This window comes from Myripristis murdjan, chromosome 2 (genome assembly GCF_902150065.1).
Source record: "Myripristis murdjan chromosome 2, fMyrMur1.1, whole genome shotgun sequence".
In the NCBI taxonomy this organism is placed as follows: Eukaryota; Metazoa; Chordata; class Actinopteri; order Holocentriformes; family Holocentridae; genus Myripristis; species Myripristis murdjan.
This window is the reverse complement of record NC_043981.1, coordinates 12,080,184-12,097,738: the sequence shown is the minus strand read 5'-3', so window position 1 is coordinate 12,097,738 and position 17,555 is coordinate 12,080,184. Positions and strand designations below refer to the sequence as shown.

At 41.7% G+C, this 17,555-nt stretch overlaps 1 protein-coding gene across 3 annotated transcripts in view; it reads left to right on the top strand.

The window, feature by feature from the left end:
• LOC115372793 (sodium- and chloride-dependent GABA transporter 2-like) overlaps positions 1 to 16,821 on the top strand; it is a 37,803-nt gene extending 20,982 nt beyond the window's left edge. For 2 of the 3 annotated variants that reach the window (XM_030070940.1, XM_030070946.1), the window contains 12 exons: positions 1,851 to 1,991; positions 2,965 to 3,049; positions 3,212 to 3,344; positions 4,454 to 4,588; positions 6,684 to 6,787; positions 7,366 to 7,490; positions 8,602 to 8,714; positions 9,100 to 9,237; positions 9,515 to 9,617; positions 11,706 to 11,806; positions 12,885 to 13,055; positions 14,171 to 16,820. In XM_030070940.1, the coding sequence (XP_029926800.1) occupies positions 1,851 to 1,991; positions 2,965 to 3,049; positions 3,212 to 3,344; positions 4,454 to 4,588; positions 6,684 to 6,787; positions 7,366 to 7,490; positions 8,602 to 8,714; positions 9,100 to 9,237; positions 9,515 to 9,617; positions 11,706 to 11,806; positions 12,885 to 13,055; positions 14,171 to 14,308 (1,487 nt within the window). In that variant the 3' untranslated portion in view covers positions 14,309 to 16,820. Of the gene's footprint in view, positions 1 to 1,850; positions 1,992 to 2,964; positions 3,050 to 3,211; positions 3,345 to 4,453; positions 4,589 to 6,683; positions 6,788 to 7,365; positions 7,491 to 8,601; positions 8,715 to 9,099; positions 9,238 to 9,514; positions 9,618 to 11,705; positions 11,807 to 12,884; positions 13,056 to 14,170 lie in introns of all 3 variants that reach the window. The other variant, XM_030070931.1, reaches the window with a different exon arrangement.
• The last annotated feature ends 734 nt before the right edge of the window (positions 16,822 to 17,555 follow it).

Sequence of the window (17,555 nt, the reverse complement as noted above, 5' to 3'; positions counted from 1 at the left end):
GCTTGGCCTTCAGTGACATCACAGGCTAAGAAGATGAGGACTTTTCATCAGTTTTCTTTTTATCAATATTTGTGTTGCCTATTCTCTAATCCTGCACTGTTGTTTCTAACAATGCATCTGCACAACAACAAAAAAAAAAACTGGAATGTGACTATTGTTCCCTATAGGGAGGTTTTCTGTGAGGAGGTCGGAGGTGAGCTACAGAGCAGCTCTGGAGCTGTAGGGATTCAGGGTTTGCTTCAGGACGTGTCAGTGAGGTGATTGGTTGTCACCAAGGGGCTTGAACCCAGGTCATCTGGTACCTCTGGGCTAACAAGACCAGAGGTGCCTTGTTCAAGGGCACGTTGATAGAAGCTGCTGAGGGAAGGGAAAGTGTTGGTCATTCGCTTCCCCACCCAGTTACCTGTTAATTCCAGTGGGCAGCCTTCCAGTTAAAGCTCTGCACTCTCAGCCTTTAGGCCATACTTGGCAAACATTTCAAATATGTGAATGGAGAAGCAGCTCTGAAGGCTCCATGTGTTTAGGGGAGGCAAAAAATGTGGCAGTGAAACTCGTTTTTGTCAGATTGATGGCTCTTGTAAATCAGATTTGTCGTTCTCATGTGCAGGTGCAGCTAAGGTGGGCAGCATGCTAGCAGGGCCACCTGGCAAACACATTGTAAACAGAGAAACTGCATGTGGACTTAAAAGGACTGATATTGCAGGTTTTGTTTTCTTTCATTTAAACCTGTTCCATGACATTTTTGTATGTGTGTGTGTGCACACAACCTGAACTTGGGCTCATGACAGCTGCTCTGCCCCTTGGTCCATATGGCCTGCAGCTGTGCATATGCATATAAAAACATATGCACATTACACAAGGACACACATGCACACACATGCACAAAGAGTTACCAGCTCTGTGTTGACATGTAGTTGTGAAGGGCATGTGTTCACTCAGGGACAGTCTCTGCTGTGGCTCTCCTGTGTTGTACTGCCAGTTTTACATCCACTAACGGCATATCTTACACAGACAAACGTTCGCGAAGTGCGTCTTTACGTTTCACATGATCATTTTTTATGTGTTAAAGACCTCAGTCTCATAAAACGATACCAAGACATTTGGTTTGTTGATATAAACAGCCGTTTGTCAAGGCAGGCGGCCTTCGCTTCTCGACCCACTCGAAGCCTGATGAGACACTCATTCATTCCTAATGAAAGTCTGTGTGGGCTGAATGGCGCGTGCCTCAACAAATGGATGTTTTCATCTGAAAGTCAAGTGACTTGGAACCGCTAATGACATTGTGTGTTATGATGTCTCGTAATAGAATATCTATGTGTGTATGTGTGTGTATGTATCCTGTGATGGAAAATCATCTTTTGTATGAAAGTTGCTAACTCTCAGAAAAAAATTCTCAATTCAGATGCAATGAGTTAGTGTTAATTACATGCAGCACGGGAGAGAGAGACAACAAGGCAGTTGGTTTTCTCTTTCAAGAGGGAACTTTCTGATAGTCAACATTTTACACAGTGAAATAAATGAGTCTGAGGCCACAGCAGGTTTTACAGAACAATACTTCTGATATTTCAAACTTCTGCTTTTGTGTAAAAAGTTACACTAAGATAGATACTTATTCATCACCTGACGCTCACTGTTGCGTGAGACACATTTCAGATAAACATGCTTAAAGCAGTTCTTCATATGCCAATAAATCGCGAAGCATATGTTACTTCTAACAAGGTATAATCATAACACTGTAAGATATTTTTCCTATGCTCTGATGATGCAATGCAATATTTTCCCTATAATCCTCTTTTTTGTTGTGTTTGTATGTGTTTTAACCGTCGCAGCCTGTGTCTGTGTGCTTGTAGGTCTTGGTTACGCCAGCCAGATGATGATCCTGCACGGCTGTGTGTACTACATCGTGATCCTGGCCTGGGCGCTTTTCTACCTGGCCTACAGCTTCCAGGCGGAGCTCCCCTGGTCTCACTGCAACAACACCTGGAACACCAGTGAGTAACACCCAGACTCACCTGACAGAAAAGAGTGATATCTGGAAGCTGATCTGTATCTCATCTCTGTCAAAGGTGATACACGACACCCATCGTTTTTAAACATCAGTGTGTCATTCTCAAATAAATCATAATACTTGCGTGTAATGAGACCATGGTGGAAATGATTTTAACCAGTGGCATTGTAAAACACACATTTTCCATAATCCCTGTTACTTTCTGTCTTCCTGGGGGAATAAAACACGCAAAAACTTAAAAGAAACTGCAAGAAACTTTAAGTAACTTTTCACTGGGAAAACTATTAAAGTTTCTTGCCACTGCAAAAACACTTTGCAAATTTAAGCTGTGTTTCCACTGGGAAAACAGCCGCTGTTTGTATTTTGTGCCAGAAAATAATATTTGTTTGGGCTGTAAAGCAATACATTGGATTCTGAACATCCAAAAGTTCAAGCTTTAAAAGTCCAACCCATTGACATGTAATGTAAAATGCAGTGAAGAAGCAAGAAGAGTTATTTCTGAAGCGGTCTTGTTTTTTACAGTGTTTATAGTAATGACTCTAAGTTGACTTTGTATCTATACATAATGATGTTAAAGTGCTATACTTTGCACTTTAACTATAATGATGATCAAATGCTTAGTTAACCCCTGAAGGGAAATGTCCCCAGTGCCCTCCATCAAAATTTAGTGGAGGTTAAAGGTCAGTGTCAATCACAACAGCAGCAGCCCTGGAACTGCTGCGTTCAGCGTTTTACTCAAGGGCACTTCAGCAGTGACATTTCTCATATCATGGAAACAAAACCTTTTACAAACTGGAAAGCTGAAAAGGTTTTTGATTTGCCAGATTAATCTGTATCAGTCGATACAGTATTCAAAGTTACTGTCAGAGGATGAAAGCAGATTTTGTGGTTTTGTGGTCACCTGTGTAAATGTTTTAGGGGTAAATAAGGTGTGTGTGTGTGTGTGTGCGCTGCAGATGCTTGCGTCCTGTTTGACCACCAGACGGCCAATGGGAGCAGCCTGCCTGAGAATGCCACCTCCCCAGTCATGGAGTTTTGGGAGTAAGCGTTGCTCCCTTGCTTCTTCCTGTGTTTTTTTAGTGTTTTGCGTGAGCTTATTGATTTTGCAGCTGCAGTCCGGTCCTGTTGGGCTGTGAGGCATTAACAGTGATGTTTTTATAAGCGTGTGTGTGTCTTTGTGTGGTGTTTGTGTGCATGTTTTAGGCGTGAGGTGCTCCATCTATCCAGCAACTTAGACGAGCTGGGTCCGGTCAGCTGGAGGCTGGCTCTGTGTCTGGCCATCATCTGGCTCGTCTGTTACTTCTGTGTCTGGAAGGGAGTCAAGTCCACCGGCAAGGTGAGAGCAGAACACACACTCTCTGTGAACGCAGGTTGGGTTAAATCCCACTTCAGATTGTGGCATTATGACAGTGTCCTTCACAATCCATGTTCAAGAGCATCACGGTTTCTAGGTTGACAGAAGGAGCAAGGAAATGGAAAATTTTGTAATTTAGTAGCAAGAATTTAAAGGGATGTCCTCCACACCACCCTTACTGTCTTTTTTTATTCATGATCACTTTTTTACCATGATCTCTTCAAAGAGTTTTTATTAAAACCTGACCAGTTTATTATCAGCTGATATTGGCTCACCATAGAAATGTCAATATTGGCATATATGTTGGGTGAAAAAAAAAAAAAACATTCTGAAGTTGTAGTAGTTGTAAACTAGTTGTTTTTACTGAAACAGGACATGTTTTCAAAAGGTTTGTGTAGAAGAAGTAATATGTGTCTAAAAGACATATATTACAGCTGTTTGATCACTAATCCTTGGTACAATTGTGGGGTTTAATTATGTAAAAGAAATAGAGGCCAGTATATCATTATTGGAAGTTGATTTGCCCCCAGATATTGATATTGATATCCCCCAATATTCAGCAATGGTCAGGCTCTAGTTTTAATTGCCTGAAAGAAACATGAAGCCAGCTAGAATGAGTCCCAGAGCAGTGACAGTGTTTTTTTTTTTTTTTTTTTTTTTTTTTTTTTTAATTCGTGCTTTCTTTGGTGAAACAACAAAATAGGATTGCTGGGAAATCCAAAATTACTGAGTGGCTGGAAAACACAAGAAGACTTGTGTCTTAGAACTGTTTCATGTGGCCAGCCAATGAAATAAGAGGCTGGATGTGTTGCCAACTGCATTAAATTGAAAATAATTGTTTGACTGTAACTTAAGTAAAAAGGACTTTGTCATGTACTTTACTGCACTTGTCAAGAGGCAGTCGCACAAAATGTTTCAAAAATATCGCCTCTCAAAGTTTTCTCTTTTATTCATCCTTTTTTAAGCACACGACTCTCATTCATTTGTAATGGAGATTCCTTTCCTGTTTCCTGTTTTGTTTTGTTTTTTCATCGCTTTTTCCTGTCTTGGTGCCGTCCTGACCACATCCCTGGATGCTGTGTACATTCTAGGTGGTGTACCTGACAGCCACCTTCCCATATGTCATGCTGTTTGTGCTGCTGGTGCGCGGTGCCACCCTGCCCGGCGCGGCCCAGGGCATCGTCTACTACCTAAAACCCAACCACACCCGCCTGGCAGACCCACAGGTAGCTAAACACAAACATTGCACAGACACTTTAGATGCTTTTAGACCATCGACTATTAAAAAAATCTCCATTGCCGCCAACAGAAATTCTTCCAGTCATTCTTCAGGTGGTGTGGCGGCTCACGTAGGTGGGTTTCCCTGTTAGCAGCCACTGGTGAGCACGCAGTCAGACCTTGGCAAGGACTCCTGGACTCCTCCTAGAGCGTTAATTACTTCGTAGTTTAAAAAAAAAACAACTGGTAGACCACCAGGTTTGAAAAAAGTTGTTGTACCTGTTGTATACTTTACATAATTTATAGAGGACGCCATGACTGATGTGCCACAGACCAGAATCAAAGATGGTTTTTTTTTGTTTTTTTTCTCGATGAATCATTACAAAAACATAAATTTTACCTGTAGCTGTTACGGAGTGTAGAAACGGCCACAGGAGGAGGAAAAAGCCTTCAAGGTCATAAATTCCTACACTGAGGGCATGAGATGGTCTTACTTAAACCATGTGTCCTCCTTTTGTTTAGTTTGAGTACACATGTTTGTGCACATAGTTTCATAAGTTTTATATTTGATCCACAAATGGGTGTGCAAAATAAATGTTTGCTCTACTTGTATTAAAAGTATGAAAATCCATGCAAAATTTACATACATATTAAGTTTACACATAAAGCCCATGCAACTGCACCAACTGGTTGATACTCTATTATCATAACTCCATCTGCATACTGATAATGACAGAGAAAGGCAAAGTTACAAAAGTGCCAGGCTTTGTGAATTAAGTTAATATCAGAGAGAGGAGACTCTTTGTACTTTGTGGTGACGTGTGTGGAAGTGAGGGCAGGGTGAGTGCTCCAGTTCCTCCTCTCAGCCGTGGATCAAATGCTATTTGCAAATAATTCCCAGTGTTTGTTTTAACATTCCTGTAATTCCAGATGGGTGGGGTTTGCCCACATCGGCACATTCAGATGGCGTCAGGAAAGTTGTCAATCACAAATTAACTCTCAAGTACTGTTCCTGCACTTGTGCAAATGTTTAAGCACTCCTATGGTCTGAAGCAAACAACACACATCCAGTGCTGCTCTAATGCGATTAAAACAAATGCAAAGGCTAATTTGACTGAGAGCAGTATGTCTGCATACTGCTCTCAGTCGAGGATTAGTGTCAGACTGGGTTTGAGTAAATTTTCTGAGAGCCACATATCATCACGACAGACAGCTTGGCAGTATCTGATTCACCTTTAACCCCAAGTCCCATCCACTAAAGCAGAAGACGGTGAGCGGCCCCCAACTACAGACAGGAAGTTAAATGCAGGACACTCTGTTCTGTTAGCCTCACGCTGTGATGCTGGCACCCTGCTGCTCGCTCCGACTGACCCACTCCCCTCCTCTCCTCTCTCCTGTGCTCAGCCCTCCTCTCTCTTTTCTACATTTGCCACCAAACTCTCGTCCTTAGTCATCCCTTGTATTCTTGGTCTCATTTTGCACTTTATACTTAAATTCTGTCATGTGTCTCCAACAATCTTTGAGTGGATAGAAACAATTCAGGAAATTCATAATATGGAACGACTCACTTTTTCCTTGAGACATGCCACTAGAAAATGTGAAAAACTTGAAATATTATCTGAATCTGAAGTGATTCCTTATTTACAGAAAAGTTCTCATCTGGAGAACTTTGTTTTATTTCCTTATGTAATTTAAGGCCGACACAATGGACCACAATGGTTGGGAATAAATGGAAAACCCCTCCTCCTTTTGGAATACCCTAGCTTTGCACTAATTAAAACCATGGACCGTTACGGACCTTTACGATCTTGAAGGACAGTCATAGACATAAAGGACTCCCTGATCTGGATACTGCATTTTAAACCAGCTTTTCTCCCCTCCCACAGTTTCCTGTTACACCTGATGTCAAGCATTTCACCTTACCTATGATGACTCTGTCTGTTATCCCTTGTTTTGTATGGTCGGTTTTTGTAAAAAAAAAAAAAAAAAAAAAGAAAGAAAGAAAAGAAAAAGAAAAGAAATAGAAACCAATAAAAAATGAAGTTGTAAAAAAAAAAAAAAAAGAAATTCCCTCCCTCTCCCCCTCTCTTTCTCTCTCTGTAGGTATGGATGGATGCAGGCACTCAGATCTTTTTCTCTTATGGAATCTGTCTGGGGAGCCTGACGGCCTTGGGCAGCTACAACAAATTCAACAATGATTGCCATAAGTAGGCACTTGGTCACACACACACACACACACACACACACACACACACACACTCACACCAAAGCAAATTTAACTGCATAAAGCTTTTCCTGACCCTCCACTCCAGACAAGCCATTGTCGTTGAAGCGGACGAAAGCTCCCACTGGTCAGATAGCTTCCAGAAGGAATGGCTGGAATTGACAGAGAAAACACACTGATACGGCCCCACCTTAAAGAAAAGCCCTCTCACCATGTTTCCCACACTCTAGGACTCACACACCCTCTCACATAGACACAGACAAACACAGAGAGAGCCCAGAAATTACCCCTTGTCTTCTGCACAGCAGGCCAGAGCCAGACAGTACTGAGACTAGGCATCTTATCAAAACCTCATCGTATTCTGTTGGCTCTAAAATGTATTGAATTATGGCCAGGTTCTCCAAAGGAAGTAATGCATCGAGATGGTTTTGGCTCATTTTGTGTTGCATAGCTTAAATTGTTTCCACTAATTCCACCTGCATTCTTTCAAGCTGCGTCCTGCCATAATGGCGAAATAATTGTGCTGTGTGTTTTTGTGTGTGTGTGTGTGTGTCCTCCCAGGGACTGCTACCTGCTGTGCCTCCTGAATAGCAGCACCAGTTTCCTTGCAGGGTTTGCCATTTTCTCCGTCCTGGGCTTCATGGCCCACGAGCAGGGCGTCGACATATCAGAGGTGGCCCAGTCAGGTGACACATGCAAACAACATTTTCCTCAGTTGACGTGAAGATGATTTGTTTAGGAAGAGTGCATGAGGCAAAACAACAAAGAAGGTCACAGTGATACTAAAGTCATGCAGACAGACCTCTTTAACGTCATCTGGTTCAAGTAATATAAGTGTAAGAGAGGCAACTTAAGAGATACTTAAATCAAACTCAAGATCAAACTCCTTTTCAATTCTGCAGTGTAAACTCTACCATATGTTAATAATTTATATCTAATATTAGTGTTAAAATACTGTGGGTGCTCAGTTACATAAACTCATGTATCGTCTCGTTCACGTTCACGAAAACTAATGGAAGAACGAAAACTAGGTGTGAAAAAACATTTTCATTAACTGAAGCAAAAAAAAACAAAACAACTGAAACTGTATTGTGCATTTACAAAACTAATTAAAATTAACTAAAATTATACAGAAAGCTTTAGTTTTTTTCTTTCGTCTCAGTTTTATTGCATACATAAACCTAGTATTTGGGGTGGATATGAAATCCATCCTCCAATTTTTTTTAGCCGTGCCAGTTTTGCGCCAGCAGATGGCTAATATCCTTCTGTCGGCGCGGCTGCACACGCAAGCACCTCGCGCGTCCGTGTTGCCAATCTGTCCACGCCTGGCATCGTGGCGGCAAGAGTCATAGGAAAGTGTCCCATTTGGGATTATATTAAATATGACTGTGTCTCAGACAAGAGCACGTTGCCTTGTGGAGGGAAGGTGATAAAATATGTGGAATATTTCTCAAGGGGAAAAATCCCACTAATCTAAAAGTCCAGTTGAAAAGCTTTGCCGAGAAGGCCAACCTAGCTAACCTTGACATGGTAAAGGGAAACGCCCAGCCCCTAATAAAACTGATAAAAAATAAACTAAAAATAAGTCGTGTTGTGTTATTCCATATTGTGTCCTGCTGTGTCACATCCGTCACACTTGTCTTGTGTTGTGTTAAATCACTTTGCTGGCCTGCCCTGCTGTATTGTTGTGTGTCGTCATTATTTTTCTGTCCTGTCCTCTCTTGTGTATCGTATGTTTTACTGAATTTATTGAATTATATTTATTGTGTTTCTCCTGTGGTTGTGTGTTCCTCTCAGGGCCCGGTCTCGCCTTCATCGCCTACCCCAGGGCTGTAGCCATGATGCCTTTACCTCAACTCTGGGCTGTCTGCTTCTTCCTCATGATCATCATGCTTGGTTTGGACACGCAGGTCAGGCATTAACACACACACACACACATACACACAAAATAACTTTGATAGATTACTTTTAAAGATGTTCATTCATTACGTTTTTAGTCACGTAATCAACATTTATTACACAAAAACCCACTTTGATAATTTGACGTGGTTTTGACAGATGACGTCAGACAATGACGCAGTACAAGCTCCCTTTGACCTGCACACAACCACACAAACACACACACACACACACACACACACACACATACACACCAATGCTGACAGATTCCTCTGAATACCCTGATATGTTATGCCAGTTATTATATTACCACATGCACAGATAGACACGCAGCAGGTGAAAGAGCCACATACACACACACACACACACATTCCTGCGTGTCCTTCTGCTGTCCAGTTTGTGAGTCTGGAGGCGCTGATGACGTCAGTGACTGACCTGTACCCCCATCTGATCAGACGAGGCCGGCGCAGAGAACTGCTGCTGCTGTTCATCTGCATCGTCTGCTTCCTGGTAGGACTGGTCATGGTCACGCCGGTAGGTCACGCTCCGTCCACGATAGATTCTGTGTGTGTGTGTGTGTGTGTGTGTGTGTGTGTGTGTGTGTGTGTTAGGTTGTGTGTTTCTTGGCCTGTGAGTGGAGTGTGGTTAGAGCTGGATTGGGATGGGGGAGAAATGAGTGTGTTCCAATAGTCTGTTTGGTTTTTAAGATATGGAATCATAAAATTCTTTCCCCCATTGTGTGTGTGTGTGTGTGTGTGTGTGTCTTTCTGTCTCTACATGTCTCTCTCTCTCTCTCTCCCTCTCTCTCCAGGGTGGTCTGTATGTGTTCCAGATATATGATCATTTCTCCTGCAGCGGAGCCAGTCTGTTGCTCCTCTCCATCTGCCAGTCTCTGGCCATCGGCTGGGTCTACGGTTCGAATCCTCTTCTCTTCTCTTCTCTTCTCTTCTCTTCTCTTCTCTTCTCTTCTCTTCTCTTCTCTTCACCTGCTCTTCTGTTGAGGCTTAGTTATGTTGCTCTCAAAATCTAAGGTTTGAAAGATACTTTTGTGTGTGTGTGTGTAGCTACTTACACACAAGTATGCAGGACATAAACGTACTTACACATGTATGTGTGTTGTCTGTGGGTATTGTGGGAAACATTATACATCAGGAAAATGTACAAAATAAAAGTGCCATAAATTCATTTGAATTACTTTTATCACTCCCCCAACAAATGCAGTTCCTCAGGTTTGATCCATGCAGTCCGCTGCATTCCAGTTAGAGCCGGTTGACAGTATATTAGGGTGTCTATAGCTACCCACCATTGTATAGAGACTGGCTGTTAGCCAGGCCCCGCCTGTCTCCCCCTGGCCCTAAATCAGCCCCGGGCCCTGTCGCCTCACAGTCTCAGCCAGGCGACCCCAGGGAGCCCCTATCCCGGCCAGACCTCGGCCTGTATAGTATTGGCAAATACTTCTCGTGGTTTGTTTATGTGCAAGATAGGTGGACTGTGTCATATAGGACAACACACAATAAGCGCCTTAGACGACTTAAAGAAAGCATTTGAAAGACGATGTTGTGTACACCGGTAAACCCCGTACATCTGATTCTGATTGTTGACAAAACAAAGAATTACTTGAAAATGTAATTCATCTGAGGGTAGAGCTGAGCATTTCATTTAGTGCCATGATAAAAACGGTATCACAAGAGTGCTGTTATATTTTAATGAGCCACTCGCTGCAGATCCCATTATGAAGAAGGTTAAGAAGTCCTGGAATACTTAGTTCAGTGACTTATCAGCTTTATTCCTGGAGCTGTGCTTGTAAAAAAAAAACAAAAAAAAACGAAAAGGAGTTGAGAAAATATTGAGAGCATCCAGCTGCATTGCTTAGCATGAGTAGAGCAGCTTTAGCTATCATGACTCAGACACAAGCTAGTGTGATCAGTGGCTTTGCTATACAACTTCAAGGTGAAAATAATGGTAAAATGTTCAGGGCTGCACAATACCAGGGAGAGTGTGTGTGTGTGTGTTTGTGTCTGTGCATATGGAGTATTAAGGAAAACTACTTTTATGACTCTCAGAGCGGATCAGTGTAGAAATGAGGAGCGGAGCTTTAATTTAGTGGACTGAGTAAGGCAGCGGTCAGGACTCCAGCAGAGCTTCTTCCCTTTTTATGACCGTTGGATTCAAACGTTTTAAAACTTGTCTCGCATATCCTCACACTCCTCTGCCCTCGATTATTGGCAGCAAAATTTCACCGTAGATTACGACTGAAGCTGTGAGCCATGCTGCGCCCTTTGCTCACAATCTGGCAATAGTTCAGACGCTGTAACTACTTGTGTTTTTAAAATGCAAAGTCTCTCTGAGCTTTAAGTGACACTCACTCACTCACAGGATCACGGTGTGCTATATAATGTTTTTATGTGAATTGTGTGACTGTAGCTGGGAAAACAACAATAAATTAACCATAAATAGCTCTTGAAACAATCTTTGTGTTTCTGTGAGCATTGTGATGGTAAGCCAATGACAATTTCATGATGATTTAGCTGTATTCGTCATATCAGGTCAGCAAAACCAGCATGGATTGAGTTTCTGAGGGCACCTAGTCATTCAGGAAGCCAAGTAATCCAACATGCGTCTAAAATACAGCAATTACAGACTGTAACAACTAGTGCGACCATTACTACTGCTACCACTAAAGACTTTACTACTATTCTTATTACTGTTACCACTACAATTATTACTAATACTAATGCTGCTGCTCTGTGGCTGAAAATCAATACTACTACCAAATACCATTATTGCCTCTATTGTTGTTAATACTACTGAAACTACCGTAGGGACTCAAATCCCTCATATTTTCCTCTATAAAGTGGTGAATACTGGAAATAAAATGTTATTCTAACCAAAGGTGGTCAATACTACAACCAAAAATAACAAGGCAGTCATAAACCAAAGCAAATCAAACTAAACCAAAACCAAACCCACACGAAACGTAGTCGTGCCTCTTGTGCCCACAGGTCCGGAGCGATTCAGCGCCAACATCAGGGATATGATTGGCTACAACCCACTGCCTGTCTTCAAGCTGTGCTGGAAATACCTGACCCCAGCTGTGTGCACTGTGAGTGACCCTTTACTGCCGACCTGCTTTGACACGGCTTGACGCTCTGACACTCTTTGACACTGTTTGGTGTCTGGTTGCTGTGAAATACCATACATCGTGCAAAAGGGCATATTTATGATTCCATACAAATTTCTCCCTCTGTTTGTCTCTCAGTTTATCACCCTCGTTTACCTTTCATACATTCTCTCTTGTGTAACTTTCTCTCTCTGTCTGTCTGCCTCTCTCAGGCCACAGCCACACTGATATGTTTTAGCTGTAAGATGCAGAACATTTGCTACGTTTGTGCTTAGCGTCCACACTGGTCCAGCATATTTGAGCCGCAAAAACGCAGACTTTTGGATTTGCAGCCAACAACGTATCACTGTGAAAACGCCAGGGATGTGTTATAATGTGGACGAGCCAGTACAGAGGTGTTTTAATACATTCATGCAGACATAGCTTTGACAGAGCATGACAAGCCAAAACAATACCTTTTGTGATTTCATCCTTTTATGTGGATACGTCTGTCCCATTACCAATGACTTCCTCTGGTGATGGATAATGCTTTCATCTTCTTATTTGTAGCATAGCTTACACCATTTAATGTTTAAAATGCATGTGTGGACACAGATAGTTGCCGTTTTACAACCAAAATCTATCAGTGTGTTTGCGGCCTCAAGAATCCCTTTTTTCTTTACACTGTCTTTGATTTTGCTTGGAGAGACAATGTTTGATCATTTTGCCGACTATTAATATCATGATAACTATCAGAAATTATTTTGAGATTGATATCTGCATATTTTCTTCATACAGTAATGTGTTTTGTAAATGTTCAGAGTTTTCAGCACTCTACAATAGGGTCATCTTGCCCAACAAGACTGCTACAACAGTCTTGAATTCAGTGGAGGGTTTTATTTTCTCGTGGGGTAAATGCTGTTTCAGGACCTTTTCCATGTTGACAAGTTCAGAAACTGAAAACTTGAAAACTGATAACCGATTTACTGTGATTAAGTTTAAACTGATATGGGATCTGCATTTTCAGTCATTGCCCAGGCCTGTTTGAAACTCATGGGCCTGTGTCTTGTTGTCCTTGCAGGGTACTTTTGTGTTTTCGCTGGTGTGTTGGTCTCCACTGAGCCTGGGGAAAGGCCTGATTGCTCCAGGCTGGGCCACCACCCTGGGATGGGTGCTCACCCTCTCCTCCGTCTCCCTGCTTCCCATCTGGGCCATCTACGCCCTAGCCACCACCCCAGGGACCCTTCTGCAGGTTAGAGAACACACACCCCAGTTCATCATTCTAGTAGCACTTCAAAAAATACATTTATGGTACTAAAGATGTTGGAAAACTAACTTCATGGATGGATCGGGTTTACTCATACATGCACATATGCTTCTAAAGGGAAGAAAAATCAAAATAGTGTCTTGGACGCTGTAAACCAGCTGTCCACATTATTAGCATTGGATCTAGTGTTAAGTCTTAAAAATGTCAATATTTTGAAACAAAGGTAAAGTAAGGCCGCGGGATCAAGAAAGTGACGCCTGCTTCAAGAAAAATAAGATTTGTAAGACTCACTACTAGAATCAAAGACTTGTTCAGATGGGCAAGGACATTTAAGCCCCTTTCACACTTGTGTTTCCTAACATTTTTAGCACAGTTTTGATTAAACAACAACCTTTCATTGCTTTCATACTGAACTTGATTCACTCTGCAGACCTTAACCTTGACTTTTTGGGGATACCCTCGAAAAGCTGGTCTGGAATAAGGCCTACTAAGCCCTGGGATAAGGGTGGGGCCATCCCATATTTTAAGTTGTAAGTGTGAAACGACTGTAAGCCCACAGAGTTAACAGAGGTGTAAGTTCAAGGCTAACGTGGGGTCTTTGCCCAGTGCTGAATGTAGCATTGAAAATGCTTTAGTTGTTTTTTAGACTTATTTGAAGGAATTAACCATTTATTGAGCAATAGCAATTCCGCTGGGAGCAGTATTGGCCCCCACACATTGAAACATAACAGTCAAAGTATCAAATTTATTTATAAAGCGCATTTAAAAACAACCAAAGTTGACAAAAGTGCTGTACAGAAATTTAGCAGTGGTCATGGTAAAATCATAGCTTGGCAACATGATGAAAGGGAGTTGCAAGACTGGCATGGAATGAAATCAGCAGAATGTCAGAAACTGAGAGATTATAACGACAGTGTTGACCGCTGGAATGAATGTATTTGGATAACTAGTCGTCTTGGCCAATAGGCTGATTGCCAATGAGCCACTGACGCTATCAGCTGAGTGAATCGATCAGCTGTAATGCTTGAATGAGTTCAGTGCTCTGAAGTAAAGCGATGCTCCATGAAACACTGACTAACTTTGACCCGGTGACCCTGCAGCGCTTCCGTCGCCTGTGCAGCCCTGACGAGGACTTCCTCCCCCCCGGCAAATCGTCTCCCTCCTTCGATCTTACCCTGCCACTGACCGATAAGCCCAAGGAACCAATCACAGACCTCATTGAGGCTCATATGACCTGATTACACTCAGCGACGCCGTCCCAGAGGATTTTCCCCAGCCAATCAGGTGTGGCAAAGGAGAGCAGCGGTGCGACCTGTCAAGGGTCGTTTCTTTTCCTTCAGGACCTGTCTCACTCTCTATTCTGATGAACTGCTATCAGGTACTAGGGTCAGTTTTTGGAACAGCACACACTCTTCGATCTTAACAGTGGTCTCTGAAAAATCTCCAACTTCTTTTTTACTATTCACTACCTGAATGAATTTATTTTAGAGCCATATTCTTAAAAGCATCGCACAGAGCAAGGCAGTCATTTGTGTCAATGTATTTACTGTGAACCAAAGATGTTCTTCATATCAGTATACCTCAGAGAAGTGGTTTTAATGGACTTACACAGTTTTTATACATATATATAGATATATATCTATATATCTATATAGATATAGATATATAGATATAGATATAGATATATATAGATATATATAATGTGATACATGCTTAATTACTGTTTGCTTAACAGGTCTATTCAGATCTCAGATAAACAGATGCCATTCAAGAAAATGGGCAGAGCTAACTCCATTTGCTCATTTTACCGGTTAGAACTACAATGTCATAATTTTTGATCATTTAAACGTGTTGGCCCAGCAAGTAGATGTTAAAAACTGGTTCGCTATTGATCTATTAATGTGGTTCCAATGGGAACCTGCAAGCAAGAGACAAGTGTCTCTCTGCTGACGTGTTAATATGTCTGCTTAGCTAGAGCATCTCTCCATAAAACATATCTGCCATTCTGCTCGAGTGGCAGGTATCATGCAAAATGACTCTATGAGTCAGACATGTATTTTTTACACTGATTCAACCCAACATTATGTCTGTACCCTCACCTCAGCTCCTGGCCTCTGTGGTAGCCATACCATACAGTTTCAATGGTTCATAACATGCCTTATGTCCAAAACAGATGTTTCCTATGTTGCTGTTTGTATGCAAAACAAGGGTTTTGTTGCTGTGGTGCAACAATACCACTTTTTCACTGCCAATACTGATGTTGTGCACTTAACTTTAAAGTAATTGATAAAAGTGATTTGGCTCTTCAGTCATCCGTTCTCTCCATTAGAAAAACATCTTTCTATGCACAAAGCAGCGGAAAATCTTGCGACAGAGTTGGCGCCTCCATTGTTTGTTTTGTGCCAGTCGCTGTCCTAGAAGTGCACTTATGGCAATGAGCATGTGTCTATACACTGTAGTAAATGCAGTCCAAATCGAGCTGGGGCCCATGCAATCAAGTGTGTTTGAATTGTTTTATTCAGTTCTGTTACAAAAATACATGATTTAATGGCCACCAGCAGATGTTCTTCCTGCTGTGTTAAAAAAAAACTCAAATTTTGATTGAATTCACACACAGATGAATTCAGCTTTCACACTAAATAGCACATCTGACACTCCGACAAATTGATTCCTGTTTGTAGAGGACTTTGCAGTGCAGGGTCAGCTGTAACATGTTGAATGTAAACCTGTAGGGTAGCACTGTGAGACAATGTTCATTGAATGTCTCCTCAACCTCAAATCAGAGATGGCACTTTAAGCAATGGCAAGATTTGTAAAGAAGAAATGAAGGTGTTACTGAAGAGGTATTAATGTTTAAAAGAAAGCATCATGCCTAAAATTGCGCTGTTATATTTGTCTGTACTTTGAGGTTTGTTGATTTGAAGTGAAACAAGCCATTTCACCACTGGACGGTAATCCCTTCATCTGATCAAACACAAGTATTTCTCTTAGATGTTGTCTGAATGCAGAAGAATTTCATAATCCATTTACTTTTTTTCTCTCTTAGATCCACAGCACTATATTTTTATCAAAGTGAATGAAAGTGAATCTCTAAATTTAACAAATGTCTCATTTGAAATTTTGTTAAAAGGTCAAAATAAATTAACAACATTCCATACCATATGTTACTCTGTTTTTTTTTTTTCTTAATTTTGGAGAAGGGGTTTTGAATAATCATTACTCATCTGCTATAATTCTGTCCTTGCTGTATTACCCAACATGAACAATACTCAATGCTGACTTTTGATTTTGGGATAAACATACTGCTAATATGCTCAAATACAGGGTACAATCGAACACAATTGAATACAATTTAAAAATATATATATATCTTTTGAGCAAGCGTGATGTGTTTAATATACTTTCTGTGGTAACTTGAAAATACTGTTTTCTGGTGCACTGTCATTCGGACCTGAGTCAATTATAAAAATATAACTGAAGTCCTTTCAGACACTCCACTGAGATTAATTAAGCTTGGCTGGCAGCACAGTGGAAACCAATCGAGCTGCTCTAGAAGTGCAAACACCCCACCCATCCAGAGTCGCTGGCACACAGACGCAAACACACCGAGTTATTGAAAGGTTTTCATTTATTTTTAAGTTGATGCAAGTGTTCTGTCACCTCTGTTTACTAGGCCATATTTGGATATGGTTCTTTATTTTTAAATGGGATTGTATGTGTATTATTTTCTTATCTAAATGAAAAAAAATACATATATATGCATTAAGTATAAAACATGCTTGTGTTTGGCTGTGTTGATTTCTTTCATGAGACATGCGAATCTGATTGAGAAGCTGTGGTGTGTATGCGTGTGTGTGTGTGTGTGTGTGTGTATTTCCCCATAGAGAATACCTGTGGTTGAGGCTACCTGTCACCCAGGGGACACTGCCTGTCTCCCTCGCCATCATGGTAACAGATGGATGCTGAGAGCACACCTGCTTTCTGCAGAGATAGAGAAAGAGAGAGAGAGAAGAAATGAAGGGAAGAGAGGGTGTGAGTAGTTGTATAGACGAGTGAAATGTAGAGCTGGAACAAAAACTAAAGAATGAAATAAGCAAGGGAGAAAGACGAGAGAGGCGATATTTATCCAGGGTGCACACACACACACACACACTGAAACACACCCCACTAGCCGTTTAACCGTCCTACGAACAAGTGCTGTGATCACCATTCCCTTTATCCTTTATCTGCAGCTTTTTCAGCCTGATGGGAATTGCTGGTTTTGTATCCATGAAGGGAGAAGAGGGAGATGATGATGAGGATGAGGGATGACGGAAAAGAGGAAGGAAAGGAGGGAGGGAGCGATGGAGCGAGAGAGAGGGATGGAGAGTGTGTGTGCAGAGAGGAGGAGGAGGAGGAGAGGGAGGGAGTCATGGAGATGAAGAGAGAGAGAGAGAGAGATGCAGCGCTTGGGGGAATTCTGACACCACCACTTAGAGCCTGGCG